This window comes from Lytechinus variegatus, chromosome 19 (genome assembly GCF_018143015.1).
Source record: "Lytechinus variegatus isolate NC3 chromosome 19, Lvar_3.0, whole genome shotgun sequence".
NCBI classification, from domain to species: domain Eukaryota; kingdom Metazoa; phylum Echinodermata; class Echinoidea; order Temnopleuroida; family Toxopneustidae; genus Lytechinus; species Lytechinus variegatus.
The window spans coordinates 10,832,520-10,848,119 of NC_054758.1; the positions used below are offsets into that span (position 1 = coordinate 10,832,520).

General features: G+C 37.1%; 1 protein-coding gene across 1 annotated transcript; it reads right to left on the minus strand.

The window, feature by feature from the left end:
• Positions 1–500: 500 nt before the first annotated feature.
• Positions 501–15,463, minus strand: LOC121405785 (transmembrane protein 19-like). Its single transcript, XM_041596739.1, has 6 exons — positions 15,285–15,463; positions 7,186–7,299; positions 5,944–6,081; positions 3,999–4,253; positions 2,369–2,584; positions 501–844 (listed from the first exon to the last, which is right to left on the minus strand). Exons 1-6 carry the CDS (start codon positions 15,451–15,453, stop codon positions 675–677), a joined length of 1,062 nt encoding a protein of 353 aa, XP_041452673.1. The 5' UTR covers positions 15,454–15,463; the 3' UTR covers positions 501–674.
• Positions 15,464–15,600: the final 137 nt, after the last annotated feature.

Here is a 15,600-nt window from a genome sequence, read left to right on the forward strand (position 1 = left end):
GAAACACCCACCTGGGCACTATTTTCCTAGTCTGCAGGCACAGACCCTTAGGCCCGAATTCACAAAGGTGGTTTTGAAAACCAACGGTTGAGTCCATGGTTTATGCTGATTTCCTGTATAAATTACGCTTAATTTAGCACGTATCGGGTGCGTGTATAAAACGTGTCCAATGCTGATGCGCGCTTTTGTCACGGTGTGCCAAATTGACGCCTGTTACCATGGTTAGATACGCTATTTTATTCATGAGTCCACTGTTTGAAGAGTGGATTCATGAATAAAAACAGTTGACTCATGAATGAAATAGTGTTGATAACCACGGCAACAGACGTCAATTTGGCGCACTGTGACAAAAGCGCGCATCAGCACTGGACACGTTTTATACACGCACTCGAGATGCGGTAAAATAAGCTTAATTTATACAGGAAATCTGCATAAACCATGGACTCAACCGTGGGTTTTCAAAACCACCTTTGTGAATTCGGGCCATAGTGTTTGCAATGTGCATTGTGCATAAATGCAGTCTGAAGTAGTGAGACTAGATTCACTGGGTACTGTGGCGGGCTCTTATTTGACACAACAGACAGAGCCTTTGGCGTCTAGTCTTGGCTCTAGATTAACGTGTCAAATAGGGGTCTGGGCTTGCAGACTACCGTTTTCCTACCCGAAGGCTCGCTTTAATAGCCGATCCGAGGCCAATAGGAGAAGCAGATGTGGGGCATGATGAGGACAGTGAGGAGACACGATAGGAGGTTGATGCCCTCGTTGTCAAAGAGGGCGACGCCCGATATGTGTTCGGTGGTGGGCGAGGCTTGGTGGACCACCTTACACTGTCTCGTGCAGTAGCCTGTAGAACGGTAAGAGAGACAGAGAGGGGGGTGGAGGGAAGGAAGGAGGGGTAGAGAGGGAAAGAGAATGTTTATTATTAGCCGTATCAGACATCTGACATCAGACATATCTCGCATCGCCCCGAGGCCAGTCAATATTGCTTTAATACTGTTCCACTTAAAGAGAAATTCCAGTAGTTGCAGTTAACACTGATTTCATGAGAAAGTCTGTAAAACAAGGCTTAATTGCCAGTATATCATCGAGGATCTAGATCTGGTACAGTTACATTAACTGGACTTTGTGAAATCTTGAAATCTAGGCTGAAAAATGTTCACACCGAAAATCCCCAACACAGATAAGCGCACGTGGGACAATGTATAATTATTGTCCTACCCGAATCCCGTGCTTATTTGCTGATTTCTCAGCAATTACACAATTTCTTCCAGCATCCTTTGGCACATGCGTTTTATTTATACAAACAGACACTTTAGTGGTCATTTCATTGGATTCTGTACAAACTCATTTTGATATCGTTACCAAAACTAGCATTTACCTTTAAAGGGATTCAAAAGGGATATTGATATGGTGAATGTTGCCCTTTCACCGGGGGGGGGGGGGGGTACATGCAGAAAATAATAAGACTTTTCTGTGCTGCACTCAACCCAGGTGAGGTAAATGGGTACCTGGCAGGAATTTATTCCTTGAAACGCAGCGCGCGTAACAGCTGCACTGCTAAAGCCAGGGTAATTATGCTGCATATACTGTAGAGCGCTTAGAGACTTCTGACAAAGTAAGTGTTAAGGGCTATATAAGCAAGTATAACTATATATAAGCAAGTATAATTTTCGATTTGCACTTTTGAATCTGCGTCACTGTGCATTAACGACCCCATTCACCACCCAACTTCGTGTGTTTGCCCTGGTATTAACAGTCTATCCAAATCTACCAACGCCACGCTTCTGGCATTTGCTATTCGGGGGGTGCCTGCGGTATGATGGCCGAGATCATGAAGCTTTTCAGCATCATACGCTTGCTCACTGGTACACACTGAGGGAGAGGGCGCCAGCATGCAATCGAAAAATAAAATAAAAAATGCACAGATCAACATGCAATAGAAAAAAAATGCATGCATTATAATAATGCATGCACCATAATAATGCATACACCGTAAAATGGATCAAACATTGAACACCTTTCTACCAATCAAATGAAAATGAGCCATTGTATAAGTTGTAAATAGCGAAATGTCGCTCGGCGATGCGTAATGAATCCTACAACGCAGCAAATGCATTGAAAATGCAAGTCAAATCACACTGAGTTCTATGTCTAGGGTTGGTGAATCGGAACAGCAGTTTTGTCCGACGTTTCAGAGCTGACGAAAAATCGCTCATCTGCAGTTATCCACGGTCAGGGACGAAACTGCCATTTCGATTCACCGACCCTCGAAAGCTTTACTGTCATGGAAGGCATTTGGCAATAGATTCTCTATGTTCCGGAAAGCGTCTTGCATAGCTTTTGCCACAACCCCCAAATAACTGAATACCTGAATACTGGAACCAAGCCCCGAGCAGAGAGTCGAAGAGGGAGCCCACCAGGCCGGCCACGCCCCCAAAGAGCACGACCGGCCACTGGGGAGGAGAGCTACGTAGCATCTCCTGATTGAACGTTAAGAAGATTCCTGCCAGGTATCCAAGGCCCACGACGAGACCCCCAGCAAAGCTCATCAGGGTACCGACAAGAGAGACAGCGCCATTGGTTCCTGGTGACGAGATAAAAAAACCCATATTTTTATGATATTATCAGATATATTTTGATCTCTGTAGCCAACACAATACAAAGTCCCTCCAATGTTATACATGCATGAAACAATTTTGAATTTGATCTCGGTGACCTTTACCTTTTTGACCCCATAATCTATTCAATTAATAATAATAGTAATAATATTCCGCATTCATATAGCGCTTAATACATCGGAAGAACGTCTCTAAGCGCTTTAAATTACATTAAATTCATATACCTTAATGGCCCAACTTTGAAGATGATGCTTCATACTATTCTTCAGTTTTGGCAAGATCAAGATGTTTCAATGTATATAATGACCACTCTCACCCTTGACCATTGACTGCTATCAAAACAAATCAGATCATTATCTCTCCTATATATGTATACTCGAGCCAAGTTGATAGGGAGACCCTTTTTTCTCTCTCTCCATTTTTTTTAATTTTGGGTTTTCTCCTCATAACAGACAGCTAGCCATCTCGCACAGAATGTGAAGGACCTATGCCCCATAGGCTCAATGTGTTATTGCCCTACAAACCAGGTCCAGATTTTTAGGATTGCTTCGTTACAAAATTGCATTGAGGTGGCGTTGATTACTAGATCTCCTTATTCAAAACTTTGATCGTTCAGAGGTCGATATTTGATGAAAAAGTTGAATTAACACAAAAAATAATAATTTGGGGGTATAGGTTCTATTTACAGAGTGGAATAATGACTGGGGTGTTGCAAGAAACTTGCGATCAATTGCAAGTCTATTTTTGGTCCCTGAATCATTCTCATGTCTTGCAAATTAGTAATTGATTGCTAATCTGCTTCTCAAAACAAGAAGTTTAAACCGATTGGCTACAGCTAACAAAGCATTCCTTGTACTAGTTGTTTAGCCTGTTTACTACATGTATGTCTAAAGTCCATAGGGTCGTTTCATGAAAACTGTTTGTAAGTTAAGAACGACTGGTGATCCTTTCTTTTGGTAAATGATATTCACCATTCAATGTCATTGGTGATTATTTATCATGTATGAAAGGATCTCCAGTCATACTTAAAGTCACTCTTAGCTTACAAACAGCTTTATGTAACGGACCCACCAGGACGAAACGGCCGTTTCGATTCACCAATCCTTGACAGAGGCTTCAAAGGGCATTAGACAATAGATTCATTATGTTCCTGAGAGCGTTGTGTCGCGGTTGCGAAAACTCCCCAAAGACTTGTGTACTGAAGCCCTTTCTGACATGGAAACAGCAAGTCTTATACTGTATGTGCTAGTCTTGCGTGAAGACCCACTTTCTGATCAGTTTCAATCAGGGTCTGTGCCTGCAGACTACGGTCAATGGGTGGAATTTCTGTTGGAGTAATTCTCACAAGTAAATGTCATCAAACCCATCCCAGGTACTAACCTCTTGGTACCCTTTCCCAAGTTGTGATCAAGCGAGGTTTCTCCATCCCGACGACGCTCCCAACCTCGGAAGCCCAGGTATCTCCGCTGCAGCACGCTATCCCGCTCATCACCCCTAGAGCGATGAACGTGGAGTTGTAATAGTGTGAGAAGTCCAGCGGGTGATCTTGGAAGCCGGTGTCGAGGATGAAGTGGGCGGCATACAGTGCAGGAAGTCCCCCGTTTGCGAAGACCTGAATCCATGTTCTCTGTCCACCTAAAGACAATATCAGTGAGTTTATTTATTTATTCATTCATTCAAGTTACAATTAATCAGATAGTTATTCAGTCATTTATTTATTTAGTCAGTCAATCGTTCGGTTGGTTAGTTAGTTCTGATATTTTGTCATGGTAGCCCATTCACCAATAAGAAGTGGTCTTCCATGAGGCCCTGAATGACGATAAACATATTTACAAAATGCATTAAGAATGTACCAAAAGACTCACCGGTAAAATTCACAGTAAAATTTGAAAGTACAGACAACATAATAATCGGTTTAGCACAAAAAAAGCGCAAACGAATACCTGTTTGCAAGATCAGTGACCAAATTCAGCTTATAATGACATGAAATATTGATTCAGTCTCAAACATGTGCAATACAGAATGAGAACAATGTATTTTCAGCTATCTTAAAAGTAAATACACATAAGTTTGTTTCAACACCCTCTCCAATCGCATGACAGAGGAAGCTGAGAAGAGTCATAACTAGAACAAGCACTTCCTTTTTACACACAAGCCATCCAATGACAAAAGGTAGCAGCTCTATTTTTTCTTGAAAATTTCTTGATATGCAATATTTTATGCATGCCCTACATGGAGTCACATATTATACTTGCTTAAAATTTAGCACTCGACATTTTTCGTGATAAATCCGTTGCTCGAAATTTCTTGATCGCGTCGCTCGCTGACTGTTTACTTTCAAGTTTCGCGCAACTTTTGAGACCAAAATTGTGACCCCCGGGTACGCGGTTCCGAAATTACGCAACATTTCGTAAGTGCATGCAGACCCAAAATTACTCAAAAACGTGAATTTGTGTACAAATCCAATGCAAATAGTGTTTGTAACCATTATTTTTCCTTTCACTGCTTAATATCAATTAATTTTATCTTGTTTATGGTCAAAATAAAGTCCCTGACAATTTCCATTGAAAAAAACAATACAAAACAAAAAGTCTAAAAGCAAAGAAATACATAAGAAATTTAGAAAGCAATAGAATACATGTTTTTTTGAAATTTTTGAAAAATAAATTTGATGACATGCCTACCTAGAGTAACATCATTATAGGGGCATTATTTTATTGATTAGAGCAAACTTATGCTTTTATACATACATTAGCACAATTAATGAGCAATGAGATTTTTTGCAGAACTTGATATTACAGTTTTGTGGATAATGCCATGGGCAAGGCGCATGCCAATTTTCATTGTGATCGCGTGATCGACGGCCGGGATCAGAAGGGGGGCTGAATCAGCGCCCCCCCCAGTCTTCTTAGGCGTCAAAATAGCCCAGTCTATTTAGGGTTAAACACTTTTATCAAAAGTCTCACCCAGTTAAGGTGAATAGATACCTGGTAAAAATCTATTCCTTGAAATGCAGGCGCATTACAGCTGCTCTGAAAGGGTAATTATGCTGCATAGCCCTCAATTCCTGAATTTTAAAAGAAACTCATTCAAGCATGTTGCCTGCTTTTATCATTATAGAAATGGCCTTCTGCCAGCTACATTTTGTTATGTTGGTGGTAGAATGCCCTTAGCAAAACATTTTCATACACCACATCAGTGCAGAAATGCCCTTACGCAATGCAGTGCGTGCAGCTAAGGGCATTTTTTAGCACATGCGTCATCTGATGTACGAAAGTGTGGTGTTACTGTTAAGGGCATTCTTGCACCGACACAATGATCTCACCTTCTTTATAATCCTCTTCCAACTCTTGCTTCTTTCTGGCCCTGAATCGAGTGAGCTTAGACCCGGAATAGAAGAATGCGGCCAGGCTCAAGAAATGAGAGTAGCTACTCAGTGTCATGACGACACCTATTACAAACGCTGGATAAAATGAAAGAGGTGTATGAAATTAGATGTGAAATACTGTAGAAAATAAAATTGTACAAGTCAGCAAATATATCAAATTATCTCTGGCTATATTTCTTACTATAACTAAATGAAACACAATTGAACCCCTATTTCACCTAAATTACAAATTTAGGTGAAAAGCACATGAGATGTTCTTGTAATTTTGTAATTGTATTAAATAAAGAAATACATTCAGAGATATAGTAAGTTTAAGTACTTCAAAACTAGAAAACATTGGTGTTCATTTTTCTTTACTCAGAAGACCCATTCAAAATGGTCAACTGCTGTTTATAAAAAATAAACAGCACATGTATTACATACTAGAAAACAATAGGGAGATGCATGCAATGTCTATACCAATATCGAATGATTCGTGTTTATATTTCTTACTACAACGACCGAGTCAAAATGTCAAACTGCCATTTAGACACCTGTACATGTATGTGTTTTACCTATTACACAAAAACATGAGCAGTGCAACTATGCATGATCAAGTCTTAATGGATAAAATATAATTATAAAAGTACTGTAGCATATCTTTATTTTTTATATTTCTTGATACTACAATACATTGTATGGCCGATTAAAAAATGTTTACCCATACTTATTTACTTTTAAATTTTTTTAATTTCTATAAAATCTAATTTTTCCATTGTAAAAGACAACTGTTGCTCAGCTAGCGCCATGAGCGTCTACTGACGGTGTGTGCGCTCTACAAATATACACTATTATTATTATTACTTACTTACTCAGATTTACTTGGATGTAGAGACATAAAGCTGGAAGCTTATTTGCCCCTCGTCACATAGGGTTGTCTCTGGTATGGTGAATATCTTAATGGATGGGAATTCCCGTTTAAACCATTGCTGACTATTTTGTCGTGACGAAAACCATTTGACCATTACGGGAAGATGAAGAAAGTGCAATCTTCACTGGTTAATTTGCACTCAGCCAATCGGATGCAAGGGTTTCAGTAGCTTATAACAAATGCCAGTTCAAAATCATTTACTATCTTACTACATGAAATCCCCCCCCCCCCCGAGAAGTGGCTGGATGATGATACCGAAAGATTGTTACCTAATACTGCTCCGGCTCGGTCCAATTTCTTTCGGTGTAATGCATCAATAGACATGTAGAGAGGGACACAGACAGCAATAAGCCATCGTAATGGGCTGATAGGATAAACAGGGCCTATAATGGGATGAAGAAAATTAGTATATAGTAAAACAAATATATTTTATTAAGAAAGCTTACTAATAGGCCTGAGTCATGTCAGAACTTTTTTGTTCCAGAATCTGCTGGTGTTGCGCTGGCCAGATTCCTGTATCCCAATAAATGAATTCACTAACAGGGAAGTACAAAGAGGTCACTCTCACAGATTTTATTGATTTCATTTTCAAACAAACTTTCATTAAAAAAAAACAAGAAAAATATTGAGAAGATAGGAAAAAAACTTGACGATGTTGACCTTTACGTGGCCATCTTGTTCTCTATTAGTAGCTAAACTACGAGACACATATACGCGTCTCTTAGCTTAATAGCTACTAATAAAGAGAAAAGAAAATGAAGAAGGAAGAAAAATAAGAAAGGGAGAGAGAGAAAGAAAGAAGGAAACAAAGAGTAAAGAATTTTTGAGACAGTTGAAGAGGACAAATAAATGGAAAGACAAAAAAAGAAGAAAAGTGAAGTATTCATAATTATACATTTCTTTTTAAATATCTTTCAATCATGATATAATTATATATTCATTCTAAAATGAATATTTAAATACACCATAACGAAAAAAGAAAATGTAGGAAAGAAAAATAAATAATGGAGGGAGATAGAGAAAGAAAGAGGGAGGGAAACAAAAAATAAAGAATTTTTAAAGATTGAAAAGGAAAAACTAGAATTTAATTCGTCATGCGGACGAATTAGGTGGTCTGTCTTTATTATTGCCATCATGATCACTATTACCATGTTCATGCAGATCAATATGATCTTCATGATGACAATGGAATGCTCATTATGGATGGAATACTTGTGAAAGACGGGAGATGATAAATCACTGTGAAAAGGGCCTCTTTCATGTATGACAATACATGTGATATGAAAAAAGTAATTATAATCTCTTTTATCTTGCTAAATTTTAACTTTTGTGCCTTTTAATTATCATAAAGGATCATGTAAGAGGTGGCAAAAAGAAAAAAAAATTGAAAAAAAAAATCATCTTGTTCACCCCAGGACTCGAACCTCCGCCCTCGAGAAAGCAAGTCAAATGCGTTATCCATTGGGCTACGATATTCCCCATAGAGATTACACGTAAGCAATTTTGAGAATTACAATACCAATTTTGCAAGTGAAAAACGGGCATGATCCCGGCATCTGATCAAAAAATGGAGGGCACACTTCCGAAAGCTTAGAATCTCAGCTACAACATACTAAACGCTCAGGGAAACCCGACAAGAAAAAATGGAGATATGGCTCACGAAATAGAGGAATGTCGATTCTAGTTTTGAGAAAAAGTCATGTGCCATAGAGATTACACGCAAAATGAGGAAAAATGACATGCCTCTTTTCATCGCTGTTTTACGCAATGATGCGTTTCTCAAAACGAATATTCATGTTAACTGAGGAGAAAGAATACATTCTAAACTAAAACATATCAAAATCTGGGCGAAAAACAATCTATATTCGAGAAGTTACAGCCAAATTTGCATAAATTTGATGACGTCATTTTTGAAAAAATGAAATTTTTAGTTTGGGCGCCATTTTGATGACGTCACGATATAATTTAGGGACAATGGTGACATGAAATCAAATCTACAACTAATATTCTATCGATATATGAAAAAAAAGTTGGGGGTCAACGGACTTTTTAAAGAGCTACAGTGAATTTACAATAGGCATGTTTTTGCCCATATATGGCCTATAGTGAGAGCTCGCGCGCACACGTGCTGCAAACTTTAATGGGTGTTAATTTCTATATTAATGGTTGTAGAAGGTTGATCAAGGTATCAAATTGCTCAGAATTTTATTAGCAATGCAATGATATTAAAAGAAACGGTTTTTTCTGCGTTGCGTTAAGGTGTAACGCGCGGAAACGCGCGCGCATATGTGCGCGCGCGCAAATTTTTGAAATGCTTAAAATGACCTGAAACGTACCCAAAAAATTTTATAGGTCATTTGGACGATTTTTTTACCTTTGACGCGCGCGTACGCGCGCGTCATGACCTCTACATGACCTTTGATGACATTGACAGTTGACCCTTGACATGAAGTTAATGTCATGTAAATATTGTCAATTTTTGATAATTGATATTGAAGATATGATCAAATGAAGAATTTTACAAAATGGCGCGTAGATGACGTCATCATGACCATATGACCTTGAAAAGCTTATTTTGCCGTCTCTATGATAGATTCTATATATGACGAAAAAATCAGCCAAATTGATTCAGCCAATTCCGAGAAAAGTTGGCGACAAACATAGGTGCCAAGAATAAATAAAGAAAATTCTGACGAAAACAATAGGTGATCTGTCGTAGACAGACCACCTAATAAATGGAAAGACAAAAAAGAATGAAAAACTAGACTTTAATTCGTCATGCGGACGAATTAGGTGGTCTGTCTTTATTATTACCATCATGATCACTATTACATGTACCATGTTCATGCAGATCAATATGATCTTCATGATGACAATGGAATGTTCATTATGGATGGAATACTTGGGAAAGACGGGAGATGATAAAGCACTGTTAAAAGGGTCTCTTTCATGTATGACAATACATGTGATATGAAACAAAGTAATTATCTGTTTTATCTTGCGAAATTTTAACTTTTATACCATTAAATTATCACGAAGGATCATGTACGAGGTGGTAAAAAAAATATGGAAAAAAATCTTGTTTACCCCAGGACTCGAACCTTCGCCCCTGTGAAAGCAATTCAAATGCGTTATCCATTGAGCCACGATATTCCCCATAGAGAATACACGTAAGCAATTTTGAGAATTACAAGTCCAATTTTGCAAGCGTGATGCGGGCATGATCCCGGCATCTGATCAAAAAATGGAGGGCACATTTTCGAAAGCTTAGAATCTCGGCTACAACATACTAAAAGCTCAGGGAAAACTGACAAGAAACAATGGAGATATGGCTCACGAAATAGAGGAATGTCGAATCTAGTTTTGAGAAAAAGTCATGTCCCATAGAGATTACACGCAAAACACATGTGATATGAAAAAAGCAATTATAATCTGTTTTATCTTGCTAAATTTTAACTTTTATACCTTTTAATTATCATAAAGGATCATGTAAGAAGTGGCAAAAAGAAAAAAAAAAGTGAAAAAAAAAATCATGTTGTTCACCCCAGGACTCGAACCCGCGCCCTTTAGAAAGCAGTCAAAGCCACGATATTCCCCATAGAGAATACACGTAAGCAATTTTGAGAATTACAAGTCCAATTTTGCAAGTGAAATACGGGCATGATCCCGGCATCTGATCAAAAAATGAAGGGCACACTTGCGAAAGCTTAGAATCTCAGCTACAACATACTAAAAGCTTAAAGAAAACTGACAAGAAAAAATGGAGATATGGCTCACGAAATAGCGGAATGTCGAATCTAGTTTTGAGAAAAAGTCATGTCCCATAGAGATTACACGCAAAATGAGGAAAAATGACATGCCTCTTTTCATCGCTGTTTTACGCAATGATGCGTTTCTCAAAACGAAGATTAATGATAACTAAGGAGAAAGAGTACATTCTAAACTACAACATATCGAAATCTGGGCGAAAAATGATCTATATTCGAGAAGTTACAACCAAATTTGCATAAATTTGATGACGTCATTTTTGAAAAAATGAAATTTTTAGTTTAGGCGCCATTTTGATGACGTCACGATATAATTTAGGGACAATGGTGACATGAAATCAGATCTACAACTCATACTCTATCGATATATGAAAAAAAAATTGGGGGTCAACGGACTATTTAAAGAGCTACAGTGAATTTTCAATAGGCATGTTTTTGCCCATATATGGCCTATAGTGAGAGCTCGCGCGCACACGTGCTGCAAACTTTAACGGGTGTTAATTTCGTTATTAATGGTCGTAAAAGGTTGATCAAGGTATCAAATTGTTCAGAATTTTATTATCAATGAAATGATGTAAAAAAAACGGTGTTTCTGCGTTGCGTTAAGGCGTTACGCGCGGAAACGCGCGCGCATGCGTGCAAATTTTTTGAAATGCTTAAAATGACCTTAAACGTACTCTCGTTTGGTCAAAAAGTGATTTTGAGCATTTTGAAGTTTTGACGCGCGCGTACGCGCGCGTCGTGACCTCCAGGTGACCTTTGATGACATGACCTGATGACCCTTGACCTTAAATTGATGTGATGTTAATTTGATTGATTTTTGATAATTAATAATGGAGATATGATTGATAATGTGATTTTACAAAATGGCGCCTAGATGACGTCATCATGACCTGATGACCTTGAAAAGCTTATTTTGACGTGTCCATGACAGATCCTATGTATGACGAAAAAATCAGCAAAATTGATTCAGCCGATTCGGAGAAAAGTTGGCGACAAGAAAATCCGTAAAAATAAAGAAAGAAAGAAAGTAAGAAAGAAAGAAATAAGAAAATTCTGACGAAATTAAGAGGTGATCTGTCAAAGACAGACCACCTAAAAAAGAAGGAAAGAAACGAAGAAAGGAAAGAAACGAAGAAAGGACATACAAAAGAAAGGAAATATCAGGGGAATGTTTCATCAATATTTTTGTCTGACAAGTTGTCAGATCTGACATCTTTCCAGGATTTTAATCGACTGAGAAGCACCGTTCCTACAACTGTCGGATAAAACGTCTGATAAGTCTTTTCATGAAACGCCCCCCCGAAACACAATTAAAATGTAGATTTATGCAATTATGATCGAAATAATAGACCACAAAAACTAAACGCATCATGGCATCAATTTTCATAAAGCAACTGGGGTGGTATTCTGAAAACGTTCTTATGTTTGTTCTTATCTTTTATCTTATCTCACTGAGATAAGAAGATGCTAAAAACATTGCAAATCGGTATTCTGAAAATCTTCTTAACGCGTTCTTATCTCTGTAAGGACTGCCCCCTTCTTATCTCCAACACGCCCATTTTTAATATTTTACCAATCAAAATGCGCTTTATATTGGCAATTTAACCAATAGAAGCGTTCCTTATATGTGAAGAGAATATCATGGGCGCTGCGCGTACACTGTTTCTGGCGCTTTGCGCAAAATGGGCATTTTATACGCAATGACTGAATTTATTATTTCGAGACGTCCACGTGCACAAAATAAAGAAAAAAGTAAATAAAGCAGGTAGGAATAAAGAATAAAATATAATAATAACAATAATAATGAAATGTTTTTGTAGAGCGCAAAATACATAAGCAAAGTTGCATGTCTCTAAGTGCTTCTTAAAAAAGGAGTGGAGGTGAAGAGGAGAGCACCGGGTTCTTACATGAAGAAATATGAAGAAAGAAAGTACACTGTAAAAAAATGAAGTGCTAATTTCGCACTAATACCCCTTTCATAAACCCAATTACTATGAATTAGGCGGCCAATAGCAGCATAATTTGGTCGTAAAATTGGAGGAGGACAAGAGTTATCCGCATTACTCTGATGCTGCTATCATCCGCATAATAGCGGCATCGGGATAAGATTTTGAGTTTATGAACGCATTTCCAAATAATGCGGATAATTGCCATGGTGCGGTCACAAGGTCACCCTTTTCCAACACAACCGTATCGGAGGGGCGTGTCCAGTTGTCATGGCGATTATCCGCCTTTTTCAGGACGGGTGCTCGTAAAAATAATGCGGCTTATTTTCGGAGTTTATGAACGCAATTTTTATTAAATTATCTGCATTACTCTTAGGCGGCTAATTGGAGGATAGGTTTATGAAAAGGGTATTAGAGTGCTTGTATAGTGACTGCACTACGAGTGCTGATTTTTGGTTCAAATTTAAACTAGAAAATCAGCACTCATGGTGCAGTCACTATACAAGCAGTTTAAGTGCTAAAATAGCACTTCATTTTTTACAGTGTAAGTACGTATTAAACTAAGAAGACAGAAAAGGGTCAGAATGAAGCAGAAAAAAGATGAAAGGAACAAAGCAGAAAATAATGAAAAAAATAAAGAGTAAACGAAAGAAAGCAAGCAAAAAGAAAAATAAATAAAGAAAAATAGAAAGAATAAAAGAAGGAAAAGGAAAAAGAAATAGAAATAGAAAAATTATCAATGATAAAGTAAAGGAACAAAAATGAAGAAAAAAAAAGAACAAAAAGAAAGAAACTAAAAGGAACACACAAAAAAAAAGAAAAAAGGTCAAACTAAAAAGATAAAATAAAGTAACAAGGAACCGAAAAAGAAAAAAAAGTCTGAAAAAAAAAGAATGAAAGAAAATTAGAAAGAAAAAAATAAAAAAAGGGAATAAAATTGTAAAAAGTGAAGGAAGAGAAAAAAAAGGAAAATGAAACAAAGAAATAAAGATGAGAGAGAAAAAAATGAAAACAAAATTAACGCAAAGATGAAGACTACAAAAAGATAAAGGAAAGAAAAAGAAAGAAAGAAAGAAAAGAAAGAAAGAAAGAAAGAAAAAAAAACGAAAAGGGAAAATAAAAAGTTGGGAAAAAGAAAACGAAATAAAAATCAATGGAAAGAATTTTAAAAAAGTTTATAAAAGAAAGACAGAGAGAAGAAAGAAAGTATAAAGAAAAAGAGTAAAGATTAAACGAACAAAAAAAAAGAATGAGCGAAATAAAGAAAAAAAAGAAAGTAAAAAAAAAGACACAAGTGTCAGAAAGCAGAAATTAAAAAAAATAAGAAAATTAAGAATTATAAAAGGGAAGAAAGAGAAAAGGGGAAAAGCAGAAATAAAGACTCAGTAAAGAAAAAAAAAGAAAGGGATAAAACGAAAAGAAAAAATGAAAAAGGAAGAAAGATGAATAAATGAAACAAAAGAAAAAAAAAAAGAGACAAGCAAAATAAAGGGTGAATGTAAGAAATGGTGGGAAGAATACTTGTGGGTACTTGTTATTACTAGTGGCCATCGATTTTGAGCAAGAAAAAACGCAGACATCGTGAGATGTGATAACCCTCTAGCTATTTTAGATATTATCTTAAATATCGTGAAAGATAAGAAAGAAAAAAGATAAGAACGTTTTCAGAATACCACTTATCTTGATTTTGTTCTTATCTTTTTAGCGTACTTTTGTATTATATGCACGAGTGGTAAATTTACGCGCTTAGCATAGGATGGAAAGCAAGATAAGAACAAAAGATAAGAACGTTACCACTTTGAGATCATGACGTAGATAACAAAATTAAGATAAGAACGTTTTCAGAATACCGCCCCTGGTGTGCATCTATGCTTTTTGGTCGCTATAGTAGGTAAAATACCTGGCCAACTTTCGCCGCACTGGCACTGCTAGAACATGATTTTTAAGGGCTCATATGAAATATCGGTGCATTTTTATTCCGTAAAAACAGAATTCCTCAAATTATAACTTTCCGAAATGATTCTACAAAATCTGACCTTTAGTAAGATGAATTCTTATCTATGGTATACGAATATATATTTTTTTAATTACAAAAATAGAAAAATGATCTGGACACCCTGACTACCATGACTACTAAAATTAGAATTTATTTAGATACTAATACGCCTATCTATTTTATCAGCATGCAGTCATGAAAGTTGCAATTTATTTCTCATGAGACATGATGAGTAACATGGGGATCATTTTTGTATTCACAAGTGCGCTCAAACTTCAAAGACCTGAATTTTGGGCATATTTTCTGGTACGCCCTCTATTGATGGAAAGCAAAATGCCAAGAAAATTGTAATTTTTCAAAATTCAATTCAGAGAAAAAAAAAATAATTAAAATTAATAAAATTTGATTGAGTAACATGACATGTAAGAGCCAAGTTATATGAATATCTGTAAACTAATGGAAACTGACAGTGTCAAAAAATCAAACATATTTTCCCCAACAACAAGAGAAAACAAGCCAAATATCATGCCAATTTTGTTTCACCACACAGATGACACAGGATGTGAATGAGTGAGAAAATACATGTAGGCCGAGGACTAGGTCCTAGTTCACATTCACACAATGCTGTATATGGGACTAAGCATTTCAATCCTTACCTTCATAACCGTAATACGTAAAAGATATCAAGGATATCCACCAAAGCGTCAACGCAAATGGTACGACTATCAGGGCAGTAGCTGCAACGATCACCATTTTGACGAAACGAGCTCCCTTACTGTCAAACTCACGATGATTTTGCGTGAGTCTTTCCCTCGGAAAAGACATGGGGTCAATTAAAAGCAAGATGGCGCTGTTGGCCTTGAAAATTTTTGAAAGCGACGCTTTACGCAGGCTATACACCTATAGCTAAACAACTGCAGGGTTGCAGACTTTTTAGCAGACCGAGGGCTGAATCCAGTCTCTGTTCGTCGG

What these genes read in the sequence shown, in the direction of transcription:
- LOC121405785 (XM_041596739.1), bottom strand. Translation starts at nt 15,453, where the DNA reads ATGTCTTTTCCGAGGGAAAGACTCACGCAAAATCATCGTGAGTTTGAC. An exon ending in TACGTATTACGGTTATGAAG is followed by an intron (nt 7,300 to 15,284) that starts GTAAGGATTGAA and finishes ATCCCATTATAG; the next exon opens with GCCCTGTTTATCCTATCAGC. An exon ending in CCGAGCCGGAGCAGTATTAG is followed by an intron (nt 6,082 to 7,185) that starts GTAACAATCTTT and finishes CATTTTATCCAG; the next exon opens with CGTTTGTAATAGGTGTCGTC.